General features: G+C 42.3%; 1 protein-coding gene and 1 pseudogene across 1 annotated transcript; both read right to left on the bottom strand.

Annotated features, from left to right (window-relative positions):
• Window positions 1-2,168: 2,168 nt before the first annotated feature.
• foxl1 (forkhead box L1) lies at window positions 2,169-3,438 on the bottom strand. The gene has a single exon (XM_088339226.1). The coding sequence runs from the start codon at window positions 3,427-3,429 to the stop codon at window positions 2,599-2,601; it is 831 nt and encodes a 276-aa protein (XP_088195352.1). The 5' UTR covers window positions 3,430-3,438; the 3' UTR covers window positions 2,169-2,598.
• Window positions 3,439-16,101: 12,663 nt separating this feature from the next.
• Window positions 16,102-16,269, bottom strand: LOC148362328 (U2 spliceosomal RNA; annotated as a pseudogene).
• Window positions 16,270-16,689: the final 420 nt, after the last annotated feature.

Genomic DNA, 16,689 nt, shown 5'->3' with positions numbered 1-16,689 from the left:
TTCCTGGAGACAAAAACCTACCCATCATACATGACCAAAATCATTCCCCCTTTGTCTTTTAAAACTAATTAAGTCATGTTCAAAGGATGCAAATGTTTTTTTAAATTGATTACTGATAACAAAAAAGTGCTTCACAAAATGCATTACTTGCTCTGCCCATGTGTCATTTCCTGTGATTAGTCTGTTGCCACACGTGGATTCCTGTGAGATACAATTCAGGGAAGTTTCTGCCACCTTGTGGGTGTTATAAAGAACTACATTGATTATTTTTAAAAGATCCGTTACTAAGAAATCTAATTGCGTTTAAGGAACATATATATATATATATATATATATATATATATATATATATATATATATATATATATAGTTGTGATAATTTAAATAGCGCTTGAAAATGGAGGCGCTGGCTCCCTAATGGTTATAAGAGGGTTAAGGTGGGTTATTCCTTACCATTTGAGCAGCTTGAGTTATTTGAACTGACACACACAAAAATACTCATTCAAATTTGGAATCACGAAGTTTAATATTGATCGGCAAAGGGGAACCGTGAAAAAAGGACTCAAGGAACGAGTTTCTAACACATAACATGAGCCTGATCGTCCACCATCTTGCTGCTACGGGTACCCAGAAAACAAAAAACCTGGCAAACGGCTGGGGAAAAAAGGGTGCTTTATGATCACTTAGAGCCTTTGTAGTTTCTTTCCTTCCTTTTGTGATTTTTAGCACTTTACGGTGCTAGCGACATCTAGTGGTCGAATGATACACACTGTCCCTTTAACATTCAAACCATCATCCTGAGGACGGCAATTGAGCTGTGAGTTTGAGACCCTTATGCTAAAGTAAGGACTTTCAGTTCCGACATTTTTCAAAACAAACAAGCAAAATGGCCCGGTGTTTATTTTAGCTAGAGACGGGTTGGAGATCCCTGCAATAGAGCGACACCTATTTCACAATGTTTGAGAGTGATTGAGATCTGTGAAGGTGATCGTTTTTCTGAATAGGGAAATGAGAGCATTTCGACTCTAATCCGGATCATCTCGGTCCCTGAAATCAGACGTCATTGTATATATTGTATTATCGTTGCAGTCATCTCATCTCATTAGCTTCACCGCTTATCCTCAGTAAGGTCGCGGGGGTGCTGGAGCCCATCCCAGCAATCATCGGGCAGTGGGCAGGGGACACCCTGAACTGGTTGCCAGCCAATCGCAGGACACACAGGGACAGGCAATTCGCTCGCACATTCACACCTAGGGTCAATTTGGACCTAACATGCATGTTTTTGGAGTGTGGGAGGAAACCGGAGTGCCCGGAGGAAACCCACGCAAGCACGGGGAGAACATACAAACTCCGCACAGGAAGTCTGGAGCTGGATTTGAACCCACGCAGAGGGTTCCCAAGACATGAACTGTGCCGCACATGCGCTAACCACTGCGCCGCCGTGCTGCCCGGAGATGTCTGATAATTTGCATTCGTTGCAGTACACTAGAAAATGTTATCCTCGATCAAACGTTTATTTTTTTGCGCATATTGTTTACACAAATTCTTTGTTTTTATTTGACGTTATCTATCTTGCTGTGAGTAAATAGGTGCCGCGTTGCGATTGTAAGGTTTATTTTTGCATAATAAATAATAAATAAATATGCTGAAATTCATAGGTACAAGTTTTTCTTATCTGCTTTAAGCTTTTTAGCACTCGTTTTCAGTTGCGCCATACCAGGGGTTGGCAACCCAAAATGTCGAAAGAGCCATATATGTTTGGAGTCACAAATAATCATAAGCTTTGTATTAGCCTTATAAGGAAGGAAACATATATACTGTAAATGTCGTGAATTGGAACAGGAGGAGAACCCAAATGCGTGACGTTTCTCACACAAGCCTTTTATTTTACGGAAAAAGGGGCAGTCATGCATGTTAGGCAGCAGTCTGGCGTGGAACGATAGGAAGCCAGAGGCCGACGAGATCGATACCAATTGCCCGAGCAGATATCGGACAGATGGGGTCGATACCGTACAGGACGGGACATACAGGATGGATAATGAATCGGGATATCAAAAATAAACAGGAGAATCTAGACGGGAACGAAAACTGGAGAAAAAAATGAACAGGACAAAAATAGACGGGAAAAAAAACCTGGAAACCGAAAACAGGACAAAATAAAGGGGAACAATACCGGACAGGAAATACCAACAGGATATCAAAACAGGATATCGAAATTAAACAGGACAAAAATAGACGGGAACGATACCGGACAGGAAACCGGACAGAGTCAAAAACCCACGTCTTGCGGGGCAGAGGTTCGTTGACAGACTGACAAAGGGAGAGTGAGAGCACTGAGCTCAAATAGAAAGGAAGACAATCCGTCAACGAGCCCCAGCTGGCACCACAAGAGCGGGGCCGATTGGGCGCCATAGCAACCGTGACATTAAATATCTATATTTATTGGAAAATATCCTGTTTGTCCTACAGATTTCATTTCCCTTTATCAAACATTTTTAAGATCCGCCTGTTACTGACCCCCGACCCAGCATCATACAATGAAACTCAAACGACATCTAGTGGTCAATGACACAATGTCCCATCAACATTAATTTTGATTCAGGTCTGTAAATGCGACCGTTTTTCTAAATAGGAAAGTGAGAAGTGAGAGGAAAACGGAAATCCAATTTGGTGCTGTGGAATGTCCAAAAACCGGTTCGAAGCAAAACCAGTACTTTGGTTCTGTAGTCCACCATCAGTTTTTGCGAGAATGCTCTCGATGCTGAAAGCTTTGCACTTGGGAGCTTTTGGAGGAACTTCTAAGGCGAGTTTTTCAGGTGTCTGTTTTGAAAGTTCTCCAAGATCCCGGTTCACAGGGTTCACGGCAAGGTAGCAATCTCGTTCTCGGGAGGGTTCCCGAGGAACCGATTTAGCGCTTGGGTTTGTGCCTGCTGTCTTTGCATTCCGCTTTAGCGTCATCTCCACCAGCAAGGATGAGGAACCAGGCTGGGAATGTTCCTTGACCTTTACGCGCTCCTGCTGACTTCTCGCCTTCCGTTTCCTCCGTCGGTAGTTGCCGTTCTCGAACATGTTGGTGCACTTGGTGTCCAGGGTCCAGTAACTGCCTTTTCCCGGCCGTCCCTTCTCCCTGGGCGTCTTGATGAAGCAGTCGTTCAATGAGAGGTTGTGTCTGATAGAGTTCTGCCAGCCTTGCTTGTTGTCGTGGTAGAAAGGGAAGCGGTCCATGATGAACTGGTAGATGCCGTTCAGCGTGGCGCGCTGCTCCGGCGCGTTCTTAATGGCCATGGCGATGAGCGCGATGTAACTGTATGGAGGCTTCTGAGGGGGTTCGCTCTCTCCTCCGTAAACGTAGACGAGTGGAGGTGCGTGGAAGTTCAGAGCGGTGGACGGCACGCCGAACGTCGCCAGGCAACCGCGGTAGAGCGTCATGACGCAAGGTTCGAGCGTGGAGCGCGACAGGAGAGAAGTGCGCTCTTCTTGCACACGCGCAGCCTTTACTATCGCTGGATCGTTCGCGAACGAAAGGACGCTAGAAACCAACTCTTTGAAATGAGCAATGAGAGCTAACCCCCTCTATCAATAAGCTGGTCTCCTTGCTCTTGAAAATGCTTGTGAGACATCTTCTGTGGAGGAGAGAGAGTTCAATGTGGAGGACAAAAGGGAAATCTCTCTCTTTCTCGCTCTTTTTCTCTGTTTCTGTCTCCCTCTTTCTCTATCTCCCTCTTTCTTGTTCTCCCTCCATCTTTGTCTTTCTAAAATGAATGTAAATGATCTGCATTTATATAGCGCTTTTCAAGTCAATGAAGACCTCCCAAAGCGCTTTACAATGTGCTTCACATTTTCCCTTTTTACACACTAACTAACCGATAGCAGCGTCAGCCATGCAAGGCAACTATACCTGCTATCGGGGGCATTACTGATTCAGTGTGTGCCCATACAACATGGAGGAGCCGGGAATCGAACCTGTGATTTCTTGATCCCAAGACGAGCGCTTTACCCCCTAATCCAATGCTACCCTCTTTATTTCGCCCTCTTTTGCTCTTTATCCCTCTTCTTCTCTCATCATTTCTCTTTCTAGGTATCATTTTCTCTCTTTTTCTCTTTGTCACAGACGAGAAACGGACACAGGACCCAATAGCGCTCGTTTTCTCAGTTTTTATTGAATAAGAGGGAGAGTAAGGCTTGCATCCACGATCCTATGGCTGACAGAAAAAAGGAGCGAGCGGTGCAAAAGTGGCACTTCCGTGTCTGGCGAGGAGGATCGGAGAAAGGCGGGAATAGCAAGTCGTTGGCCGGGACTGGAGATCAAAGGCGGTGTCAAGTTCGTAAGCGAGGTCGGTAGCAGGAGGTAGACAGGTAACGGGGAAAAACAGGTCAGGTAACAGGCAGGCAGAACGGGGCGTAGTCAGGTCCGGAAACAGGTTGGCAACGAAGATCAGGCAGAGAAAAGCAGGGCAGGCACAGAGTCGGACGTAAGGGCTTACTGAGCTGGTGGCAACAGTTCGCATAACAATCTGACGGCTTTTCTTGGAAGCCGGCTGTTTAAAATGAGTGCATCAACCAATCAGCTGTCCGGGCTGTTGGCGCCAATTAAGCAGTCGCAGGTGCGCCGAATCGGCAATCATGACATTCTCTCGCTTTTGCTCTCTATCTCTCTTCTTCTCTCACCTTTTCTCTTTCTATGTATCATTTTCTATCTTTTTCTCTTTCTCTTTATTTCCCTTTCTCTTTCTGTCTCCACCTCTCCCTTTTCTCTCCATGTCTCTCTGCCTCTCTTTTTATTTTTCTATTTCTCTTTATCTCTGCCTTAAAAATTTGAATGCCGACAGGGAAAATTGTAAAGCCTTGTGAGGAAAGTACATACAGTAGAGTATACGATCCTTTTTATATTATTATTTATTTCATATTATACTTTAGCCGTGCGACTGGCTGGCAACCAGTTCAGAGGGTGTCCCCTGCCCACTACCCGAAGATGGCTGGGATGAGCTCCAGCACCACCGCGACCCTACTGGGGATAAGCGGTGCAGATAATGAATGAATGAATGAACGTTTTATTTTTGATATTATTGTTTGTTATTGCAACATCTATTGCAGCCTGGTCTTCCTGGAAGGGGGATTACCTGTTCAGTCCCTTCTCAAGGTTTCTTCATTTTCCTCATGCTGATTGTCATGACTTGTTCTCAAAAAGTGCTCTGAACCTCGACGGATGTAATATCACTCAGATTTACTCAGTCAAAAATCTAGGTGTCATATTTGATCCTAATCTGTCTTTTCAGTTACATTTGAAAAGCAATTCTGGATTAGATTTTTTTCCACCTTTTTGATATTGCGAAGATTTGCAATTTTAATTTATTTATTCATGTTTTTGTTACTTCTGGGCTCGATAACTGTAATGTATTACTCTCTGGTCCCCCGATGACTAGTAATAAAAGTTTGCATCAGCGAGACTTTTACCTATAGGATTAGAAAATGTGATCATATCACCCAAGTTTTATCTGAAATTGCAATGGCTTCTTGTCTGCTTAAGACTTTAAGGTTCTTTTAGTAACATACAAAAGTTTGGGTGAACTTGTTTCTTTTTCTATTTTTGTCTTTATTTTATTTCTTTTTTGGGGGGCTTCTCTCGCGTTTTGGAAGTTGTTTCGTGCAGAATGTTACATATTAAACGGTAAAGTATGAATTAAAGCAACAAACAAAAAACCCGGAGAAACTTTGGGGAGCTGAAAGTGTTCTCTTTAGAGAGCCGAGCTGAAAGAGCCGGTGGTCTAAAAAGAGCCAGAATTCACTACCACCCAAATGAATTAACATTTCATTGCAATGAAAACCACTCCCCCAATGCCCATGACCAATCAAATGCCACTTTTTCCCCTTCATCTGTTTATAGAATTAGTCGCTTGATAAGTCCGCCCACCCAAGTTGAATCAAGCTGTGTTTATTTGGGAAAAATTTCCGGCCACCCAATACATAAACGCACTGATGTGCTGTTTGAAATATCGCGTCCACTCTTGACGCTGAAACTTGCTCGCACAGAAAGAACAAGCAAACACCGCTGAATCCTTGCTGAACTGTGTGAAAACTTGATTGAAAGGCAAAAATAACTACGAAGCATTAAAAAGGAAAACCAAGAAAACAAATAAAAACAATTCCCATGCCTACTTTGTTTGCCCATGTGTAACGACCCTCGATCATGCGCGACACAAGGTTTCACAGTCACTCGGTTTACTGCCTGCATTCAGTAAACAAAACAATACAAAAGTCAGGGCATCTGTTCACGACTGCAATAATCTTCAGCGCCATGCAAATTAGCTGAAGCTACGGCAAGCAGACAACATGCGAGCACTTTAATAGTGAAACTTTAATAATAACAATGAACATAACTTTCCCACGTACCTGCATTCAGTAAACAAAACAATACAAAAGTCAGGGCATCTGTTCACGACTGCAATAATCCAAAACATTAAAAATACGAAAAACGGGTCATCATTCAACAGGCCGCACCTCGTGGTGTGTTTGCATCAAAACATGTTGCATCATTGTTTCAAGCTGTATTACTTTACTTCTTATTTAGTGCTTTTTTTAATATACATCATTTAGCACAACTTATATATCTTTATATACAAAAACAATTTGTGAAAGCAGCTCCTATATCTAGCAAAATATGCATTTTTTTATCCAACTGATATTGGGCACATCTTACCTTCAGCGCGATGGAAATTAGCTGAAGCTACGGCAAGCGCTGAAGCCCATAAAGTGCCAAACGAAAAAGACAGTCGCAGACGCCCATGAATTAACAATTGAATGAGGTACTGGAATATTAACAGTAATACAACAAAAATACAGATTTTGTGAGAATTCAAAAAACATTCAAAACAATCAACTCTGTTACACATGCATGGCTGCAAAAATGATATATCTTGCCCGTTACATTAAAAAACGGGTAGTCAAGTCAAGTTTAATAGCCCTTTATCACAAGAAGCCTCAAAGGGCTGAACAGCTTACTATATATATATATATATATATATATATATATATATATATATATATATATATATATATATATATATATATATATATATATATATATATATATATATATATATATCCATCAATTAATGTATTAGACAATCTGAAGAGGGTGGCACGGCGGCGCAGTGGTTAGCGCGTGTGCGGCACAGTTCTAAGGTCTTGGGAACCTCCTGCGTGGGTTCAAATCCAGCTACCGGACTTACTGTGCGGAGTTTGTATGTTCTCCCCGTGCTTGCGTGGGTTTCCTCCGGGCACTCCGGTTTCCTCCCACATTCCAAAGACATGCATTTCAGGTGGATTGGCCAAATTGTCCCTAAGTGTGAATGAGCGAGCGAATTGTCCGTCCCTGTGTGCCCTGCGATTGGCTGGCAACCAGTTCAGGGTGTCCCCTGCCCACTGCCCGATGATTGCTGGGATGGGCTCCAGCATCCCCGCAACCCTACTGAGGATAAGCGGTGCAGCTAATGAGATGAGATGAGATGAGACGATCTGAAGAATTCCTATTTAGTGTTCAGATTCAAACTACGATACTCATGAATCATTTTAAGAATCAGAAAGTCTACTGAGAATGGACACTAAAATCGAGGGTACAAGAGAGCAACGGTGAGGGAACTCTATCATCAGTTTGAAGTGGCAAAATCAATTTAATTGGAAAACATGCTCAATGCCTCATTTGCATAAATGTTTTTAATATGTGCTATCCATTCATCCATTATCTGCGTCGCTTATCCTCAGTAGGGTCGTGGGGGTGCTGGAGCCCATCCCAGCTGTCTTCGGGCTGTGGGCAGGGGACACCCTGAACTAGTTGCCAGCCAGTCGCTGGACTTTTACCCTGAAACTTTGCACCATTGGGCTGCAGGCTAACATCCCATCCGCCGTCCCGCTGCCACCAAACATAAAAGTTGTTATTTTACAAATGCATTGCAAATGCAAAATGGGTGCCCTTGGTGCCAACTAGTAACAAAAAGGAGCTCTCAGCTTTAAAAGGGTGTGGACCTCTGATCTCAACAAACTGGTGGTCACTAATACAATATTACTTTGCTACATCGCAGTTTACTTTTCATGGTTTTGCTACCTCCTGGATTTTCATCAGGCTTTGTGTCCTGCATTCTGATTGGTTAACAGTCACTCTGTTTTTTTCAACCTGTACAGCAATAACAATTCGGTTTAATATGTCCACAATTAACGGATCTTTAAACTGCCTGGTTTGTCGAGGCACAACTTTCTGTGGTGTGTCTTGGGAAAGTACAGCCTGGTGGCACCCATCCCTTTCTAGGCCATTTTTTGAGGTAGGAGTTTGCTCCCCCCACTTGAAACAGTACTGGTTTCCATTGTTACCAGTAGGACAGGCCTCCTGATCTGACTAAGATACAGAACCTTCATCAAATGGTTGCCGCTGTTTTTGAGTGTAAAGCATCATTACGCTATTCAGGGTTGAGCCTGGGAGAGACGGGCAGCGCCCCCTTCTGGTACGCCTGCAACAATACTGATACCAGATCCTAAATCACTGGGGGAAAACTTTTTGGGTCTGAAATGTTGAGGACAGTAAAACTCGATGAATCTGGATTCAAATGGACTGGGAAAATTGTCTGGATTATCTGAGTATCTGCATTAGCCAATGTCTGGTATTCTCAGACCCCCTGACCTCACAATAATGTTTACTAGAAATTACGTGGAATAACTCATCTGGTTCGTTTATATTTACACAGATAAAATGAGAATATCAATGAAACATACGTACATCATTCAGAAGATCTGACAATGTTTGAGGTTTCATGTGAAAATAAGCCCTGATATCCTTCTTCCTCATGCCAGTGTGATCATTACAGTATTGTATGATCTTTAATGTTTCTTCTAACATCCGTTCCTCTCGATTCCTCTTCTTCACTGACGCCATGATGTGACACTCAGCGTAGTCTCCTTAGGTGTTGTTTTGCACGAATAGATCACAACTTGAATCGAAGAGAAATGGGATAGAGTCAGTCTGTGATAACCAGGAAGATGTTCCACGAAGACGAAGGCATAGAGAAATTTGTCTTATGGACAAAAGGATGGCATACACTTTCGGGAAAAGTTGTGTCATCCACCCACTTCCGGGAAGAAGTTGTCAAAGACGGCATGTGCACTTAGAGTACGACTCCGGAATAGATGGCAAAAAGCAAAAATGCATAGGAATGGATCGAAATTATAAGGGTTTTGATCCGGAAAAGCCGAAGATCTGGATTGTAAAATCCGGAATATGCATAGATTTTCCGTAAGAAATGCATTAGTAATCATCCGGACCAAACTTTTTATCTGGATTTCGCGAAGATCTGGATAAACTGAATCCGGATAAACCGAGTTTTACTGTATCACATCCTAAAATAAAACAACCTTAGCATTAATCGTTAGGATAGTGTTGCAAGTGTGTTGCAGCGACTTGGCTCAGGATTGCCGATGCTGTCACGGTTGCCATGGCGCCCAATTGGTCCCGCCCGTGTGGCGCCAGCTGCGGCTCGTTGACGGATTGGCTTTCTTTCTATTTAAGCTCAGTGCTCTCACTCACCGTTTGTCAGTCCGTCAAAGAAACCTCGGCCCCGCAAGACGTTGGTTTTGACTCGGTCCTGTTTCCTGTTGGTATTTCCTGTCCGGTATTATTCCCGTTTATTTTGTCTTGTTTGATATCGGTTTCCAGTTTCGTTCCCGTCTAGTGTGTCCTGTTTAATTTTGATATCTTGTTTTGATATCAATCCTGTCTGTCCTGTTGTTTAATATCGGTTTCCAGTTTTGTTCCCGTCTAGTTTGTCCTGTTTATTTTCCATATCCTGTTTTCATATCAATCCTGTCTGTCCCGTCTTGTCCGGTATCGACCCCATCTGTCCGATAGATGGTCGGGCAATTGGTATCGATCTCGTCGGCCTCTGGCTTCCTATCATTCCACGCCAGACTGCTGCCTAACGTGCATTTCCCGTAAAATAAAAGGCTTGTGTGAGAAACATCACCCATGAGGGTCCTGATCCTGTTCCGGTTCATGACTAATGCCTTGAGATGTTGGTGCGTGTGACAAGGACACCCAAGTATTGCGCACGATTACAAAGTGGATTTACACGTACTGTTATTATAAATATTGTTGTAGTATTTTATCTATTGGGCCAGACTGTAAAAACATCGTCAGACATTAAACCAGCGGTGTCCAACTCATTTTACCTCGGGGGCCACACAATAGAACAAACATTCTGTCAGGGGCTGGACTACTAAATTAAAGAGAAAGAAAAAGAGAGATAAAGAAAAAAGAGGAATAGGGAGGGAAAAGGAGAGAGGGCGGGACAAAGAGAGAGAGGGAGAGAGCGTGAGAAACAAAAGATAAAAAGTCGTGAGAGAGGGGGAAAAGGAGAGGAAGAAAGAAATCCAAAGAGAAATGGAAAGACGGAAGGAGAGAAAAGAGAAAAGAAAGCATGAAGGGTAGGAAGAGAGAGAGAGAAACGGAAAAAAGGAAGTTGGAGCAAAAGAGGTTAAAAGACACAGAGACAAAGAGCAACAAAGGAAGAGAAAAAGAGACACAGAGAGCGAAAGAGACAGAGACAGAGAGTGGGAGAAAAGGGGTGAGAGAGAGAGAGAGAGAGAGAGAATTAGAGCAAAATAAGTTAAAAAGACACAGAGAGTGACAGAGACAAAGAGTGGGCATCGAGTTGACATATTTCAACCTGTAGCTCCTTTTTCTCTTGCGCTTCTCTGAGTCTTGTCTCGCGGGCCGGATTCAATCCCTTAGCGGGCCTGATCTGGCCCGCGGGCCGCCTGTTTGACACCTGTGCATTAAACTGATGGTACAGAAAAAGTAGGGGGACCACAGCTGTAACTACAGCGATACGTATACTTCTCTGCATAATATTTGCTGGACAAAATTGATGTTTTTTTATATTTTATATTCCCATTATTTGGCTACAGATATGCACTAATGCTAGACTCTTCCCTTTCCCAAATGACATGAACATAGTTGAATGGCCTTACAAGGACAAATTTAAAAGTGTATTTAATTCCTGGGTGTGTGTATTATGTATTTTCCTGTTTACAGGCCAAAAGAGTAATATAACAACTTTACAAGTGCTCACAGCTGCCGTCTGCTTACATTAGCGGTTGGGCGATTTCGGTGAATAAACCTACAAACTCAATCTTTTCTCTGTTTGTGTCTCCGCGGTAGATGATTCACTGGAGCTTGGGAAATAAAACTAACAAGATGTAACATTCAGAATAACTGCTGGAAAGGTATTAGAGTGCAAATGATTTATTGGAAATATTTCAAAATTATTTGTTTTCCTTCAAAGATGTAGATCGCCATTGGGCTGGACCATCTTTAAAAAAATTGGAAAATAATACTAATTCAAAGCATATTCCTGGTATTGTCAAGTGGACCTAAAGGTTGAAATTCATCTCAAACTATTTACTTAACTGTCACAAGCTGGAGGCTTAAATGATGTCATGAGAGATAATCATTAATACAATTAAAGATTAGTACAGAAGACAAAAACAAGGAGAGAGGACAACAATGGATATTGAACTAAACCCAAACCTCAGATAAAAAAGTCCAACCTGTTCTAAAACCCCTCCCCTCAGTTCTTTCTTTTTATTGAATCGCCTAGGTCACAAAAGCAGTTAAGCTCAAAAGGTTGTTGAAATAAAATAACAGCTCCATGAATAGCTAATAACAATGATGACATAATAGTCAACTCAATGAACAACGGCATTATAGTCAAATAATCCACTGGAATTATATGCCATCTCCTTTGCAGAAGTCCAATATTAAAGACAAAATGAACTCAACAATACTGAGACACAATATCATTGTATCAACAAAAATTATGCTTCAAGATGAAGGAATATCTGACATCAACCACCAAAATCAGGTTTGTTGGTAAAAAAAACAAAACACAAAACCCCTCAAAAGAACAAACAAAAAAAACAAGAGGAAATAAACCCCCATATTTTCTGTGCAATAATTGAATGTGCTCACCCAAGTCCGACACTGCATTCTGATTAAAATTGAAATTATGGAAGAGTTCCTGGAATTTATTAATAACAATGCATTTCTGTCATTATTAGGCCGAAGAAATTTTATTTATAGAGCTACTTCCTGTTAACCAAAAGGGCGGGTGACGGGTTTAGAATTGGGACAGTGTCATGATTGCCGATTCAAAGCACCGGTGACTGCCCAATTGGCGCCAACAGCCCTGAGAGCTGATTGGCTGAGAGACTCTTTTTAAACCGCACGGCTTTTAAGAGAACACTGTCAGATCGTTGCGACCCTATGCTCCCAGCTAGGCAAACTCATTCCGTTCGACATTTTTCCTGCCCTGTTTTCCTCTGCCTGACACCCGTTGCCGACCTGTTTCTGGACCCGTTTCTGCCCTGTTCTGCCATCCCAACATCCGACCTGTTTTGCCCCGCTTCCTGCCTGACACCTGTTGCTGACCTTGTTTCTGAACTCAATACCGCCCTTGCTCCCCGTCCTGGCTAACGACCAGTATTCCTGCAAGTCTCCGATTGTCCTCGCTCGACACGGAAGTGCCACTACCGCGTTCCAACCACCTGCTATCCGTGTCTGTTGATCATCAGATCGTGTACGCAAGCACTTCTCTCTCTCTCTTTATGAATAAAACTGAGTAAACAAACGCTCCTGGGTCCGGTCTCTGTTTCTGGTGCATGACCGACAGATGCTTGGCGATTAGACATTTTGGATGGCGCCTGTTGTTGGGTCATCATTTTTCACCATCAACTGTCATCTTTTACTATCAGCATCCACTATCACGATCCATACCACCATCACTAGCTTCCATTTCTTCCTGGTTTGTGAGGTTTGTTTTTTGTTTTCTAGTTTAATTGTTCTTTGACTATTTGTTCATTACTTTCGTGATGATTTTGTGATTAAAACCCATCATTTTTGAGCATCCTCAGTGGTTCCTGCTTCCCTGCATTTGGGTCCATCGCAAATCACAAGAGAAAACAACAGCTTCGGGCTCAGGTTTTGACCAGTGACAACTGAGGTTGTGGACGTCACATGACAAAAATTCAGAAAGCTGGAGTATTAAGATGTGTTATTGTTTAAAGGTGGGGTGCACAGTTTGTGGTGTCTTTAAAAAGTTGAAAGTTAAATATTTTCTCTATTAAGTATGTGTTAACAATCCTAATCGAGTTCAAAAAGCCGTCATGGCTCAAGGCATATACTATATTGTTCATTGTGCCTATCTGCTTTTATCCTAATTTTATCAGACCTGTTGTGGACGGAACAAACCCCCAAAAAATAGACAAAAGAAGAGTTTATTCCGGCGCGTCTAAGAAGTGCACACATATCATGTGTTACTGCCATCTCCTTCAAATGCCACACACCCGCCTTAAAACTAGCAAATTTTATTTTCAGTAAACTGCAAAAAGAAAAATGGCTACCGCCAGGAATTTACAAAAATGTTTCGATTTGGACCTTGAATTTCAAATGCAGGGGCAATTAAAAAGACATAATTGGAAGTGTGGGGCAGTAATACTGTTCAATTACTTTTATGGTTCAGAAAAACATTTGTATTGAAGGATTTTTTATTTTATTTAATTGACTATAAGGGATTTAATATAATACAAATTAAATTTTGCTGAGTGCAGTGGGGATATTTCACAGGGAAGGCTTGGGGTCAGTGTGGCCTGGACAAGAATTATGTTTACAGAAAAACAAAAACGAGGACTAGGGGTGACGCGGGAAAAGGAGACAAGTGTTCTGATAAGCGTTTTTGTTGTGAGTCCTTCAGACATGGCGGCGTCTTTTGGCGAGGAGGTGGCGACTAGGTGGAGGCCATGTGAGAGTCTGCCAGACGAGGAGGTGAAGCTGGCACCGGACCCGCCCCATGGGGGTGGGGGGGGTGGGGGGGGGCGCTTCGTGACACACCGGTCAGCACGCCCAGGGGAGGAGTCAGCACGCCCATGGGGGGGTGGCCGATGCCCTGACGTGTCAAAAAGACAGAAGACGGAAAAAGAGACAGACAGGAGCAGAGACGGAAAGATGGGAGGCTCGACGAAGACTAGTTAGACTAATTCGACAATAATTCGGCAAAATTCGATGGAATTCACTTAAAGAATAATTTAAGAAAATAAATCTGTCCCCGTGTGGAAAAGCCTGTCTCTTGTCAACATGTTCCCATTAAGAAACGAGCATGCCTTGTTAGGAGAATAGAGTTTGTGTTCGGTTAATGGAGTCAGATAACTAATTGGAACAATTTGGTAAACGCTACATTTGTAGTATAGTTTTTCCCCTAACAGTATCAACTTCTTGACTTCCCCTTTAAAAACAGCCTAATGCTTATTCGGGTGAATGTTCTTGTTACGGGTCCCAGATTACCCCGGGTATCACACAATATTGATTAAAAGTGCCCTAGGCCTCACCCACAGAGTTTGTGTAAAATAAGTAGATTTTGTGTTGGAATGAGACTGTGGGGACCACTCTGCTTGAATCCATCCACTGATATGATTGGTGGAAGAGACTCCCGCCGTAAAGCAAACTGGTGAACAGATACCGCACAAAGGTTCCTACCCACATTTTTTTTTTCCTGGTATCTTTTGTCACATAATGCTACCATTTTTGGGGGCTTATTTAGTCGGTAGCACGATACGCAACTGTATTTAATCACAATTTTTAGTGGAAGTACAATGTTGGCAACAAGATTGACTTGGTATAATTGGAAATTATTTGAATGCAACACAAACTTTTTGTTCTTTTTCCCTGTTTTTTTCTATTTTTTAAATTCCTTTAAAAAATCTCATCGTGTTTATTTTTTCCTAGCTGTTACTTTTTTCCTTTGTTTTTTCTTTTTTTCTGGCTTTTTTTCTGAATGTTTCCTTCTTTTTCTATTCCTTTTGTTTCTTTTTTTCTCAGCTTTTCACTACTTCTTCATTTTGGTATTTTTTTCTTTTTTGTTCTATTCCCCCTTCCTTTAAGTCATTTTGTGCATAATTTTAGATAATTTTGGTCGTGTAGGGATTAAAGAAGCAAAAACAACCTGAAGAGCCTTTTGAGACCCAAAAGAGACGGTTCCTTTTAGTGAGCCGAGCCGAAGAAGCCGGTTCTTGAAAAATTCTACTGACTTTACTCAACTTCATTCTACTTTGACCTTGACTTCCAAATACCGCATTTAGAACACAACGTCAGGAGAAGCCTTGTATTTTTACCTTCAAGCACTGTAACTTTGACTTAATTCGCTTCTTAATTAGCAATTTCGAGCCCTGATTTTTGTGAGCTGGCTAGATTTTCTTGTGCACGGAAAAGCTCTGGGTAGTGCGCAATTGCGCACACACACAGTTTAGAGGGAACATTGTGCTGGATAGATTTTCTTGTGCGCTGAGAATGTGCGGGCGCAGCTTAGAGGGAACATTGTTTGGGAATAAATAAGGACACTCACAGTTTGGTCATATTTTTGTCTCTGTACCTTGATTCTTCCTGGTTTCCATGTCTCCCCTGATTACTAATCTCCATCCTGTCATTTTTATGGTAAAATCTTGTTTTTTCTGGCTTCATCCTGGCACTTTCGTTATTGTTCTACCAACGATTGGGCATATGTCCTGCGTCATCTTTCCCTAATGTTTTGTTTGGTTAGAGATAGTTAGTATCCTAACATAGGCTGAGTTGTTACTTTCATGTTTTTGTTCAGATAGTTAGTTTTCAAACATATACTGCCTTGAGTCTCTTCCATGTTTTTGTCCAGTTATTGGGTCAACATATCCCGCCTTGTTTTTGGTTCAGTTAGAGGTGCTGCATCTTCGTTCTTTTACGTTTTGTTCATTTAAATAAAGTAAGGATTTCAACCTTATGAAACAAGTGTAATCAATACAGCCCGAAAGATCATCGGCTTCTATCTGCCAAGTTTGGAGGACATTGCCGAGTTGCGATCCCACAGCAGGGGGTTTTTGGGGTTTTTAAGGGTTATTGTTCTATCTTCGTTATTCATTATCCATTATCCGTTATCGGTCAGTACATAATACGCTACAAAGCTTAGGAGCCGGGACACTTACTCTCAGCCAAAAGGCCAAGCTAAGGTCCTAGCCCTAAAGCCTTGCTGCGATTATTGCGAATGCACCGTTCCTGGAGGTTCTGCAATACTGGGCCGATGCGTGGAGTGGACAGAGCAAGCTCTTATTTCATCTCCGGATTGCAAAAATCAAAGATCATGGCAAGAGGTAATGTCCTACCACAGGCCAAATCAAGGTCCTAGCATTAAAGCCAGGCCCAGCTAAGGACCTAGCATCAAGGCCTTAGGCCAAGCTAAGGACCTAGCATCAAAGCCTTGAGCCTCCGACAATAAAGGACTCTTCTCAGAAGGGCCACCACCTTGTTGACCTGTTGCCCTTTTGTAGGTGCTACGGGCCCCTTTGAACAAGGAGTAACAGGTCTGTCTTGATGTGAATAAATAAGTGTCGTGTGGTGTTCGTAAGATTGATTGTTGGTTTATTTAGAGGAAATGCGATCATTAATAAGGTTGACGGGTATGAAATCACTGTTTTAATGAAGGAATTGGTAATTGTTATTAAAAGGCCCAAAAAAAAACCTCCAAAACGTGGTTACAGTTATGTCTCTGTTTGTGGCACTCCCAATTGTAATGTATGTTTGATATCGGAATTGGTGGGCACATAGCGTATTTTTTGAAGTGATCACAT

The sequence above is a fragment of the Urocampus carinirostris genome, chromosome 7 (assembly GCF_059441175.1).
Source record: "Urocampus carinirostris isolate Australia breed hairy pipefish chromosome 7, RoL_Ucar_1.0, whole genome shotgun sequence".
NCBI classification, from domain to species: Eukaryota; Metazoa; Chordata; class Actinopteri; order Syngnathiformes; family Syngnathidae; genus Urocampus; species Urocampus carinirostris.
Note: the sequence above shows the minus strand (reverse complement) of the source record. Positions and strands in the feature narration are given on the sequence as shown.

Excerpts from the sequence above, each read along its gene's own strand:
- foxl1 (XM_088339226.1), bottom strand. The coding sequence starts at position 3,429 with ATGACGCTCTACCGCGGTTGCCTGGCGACGTTCGGCGTGCCGTCCACC.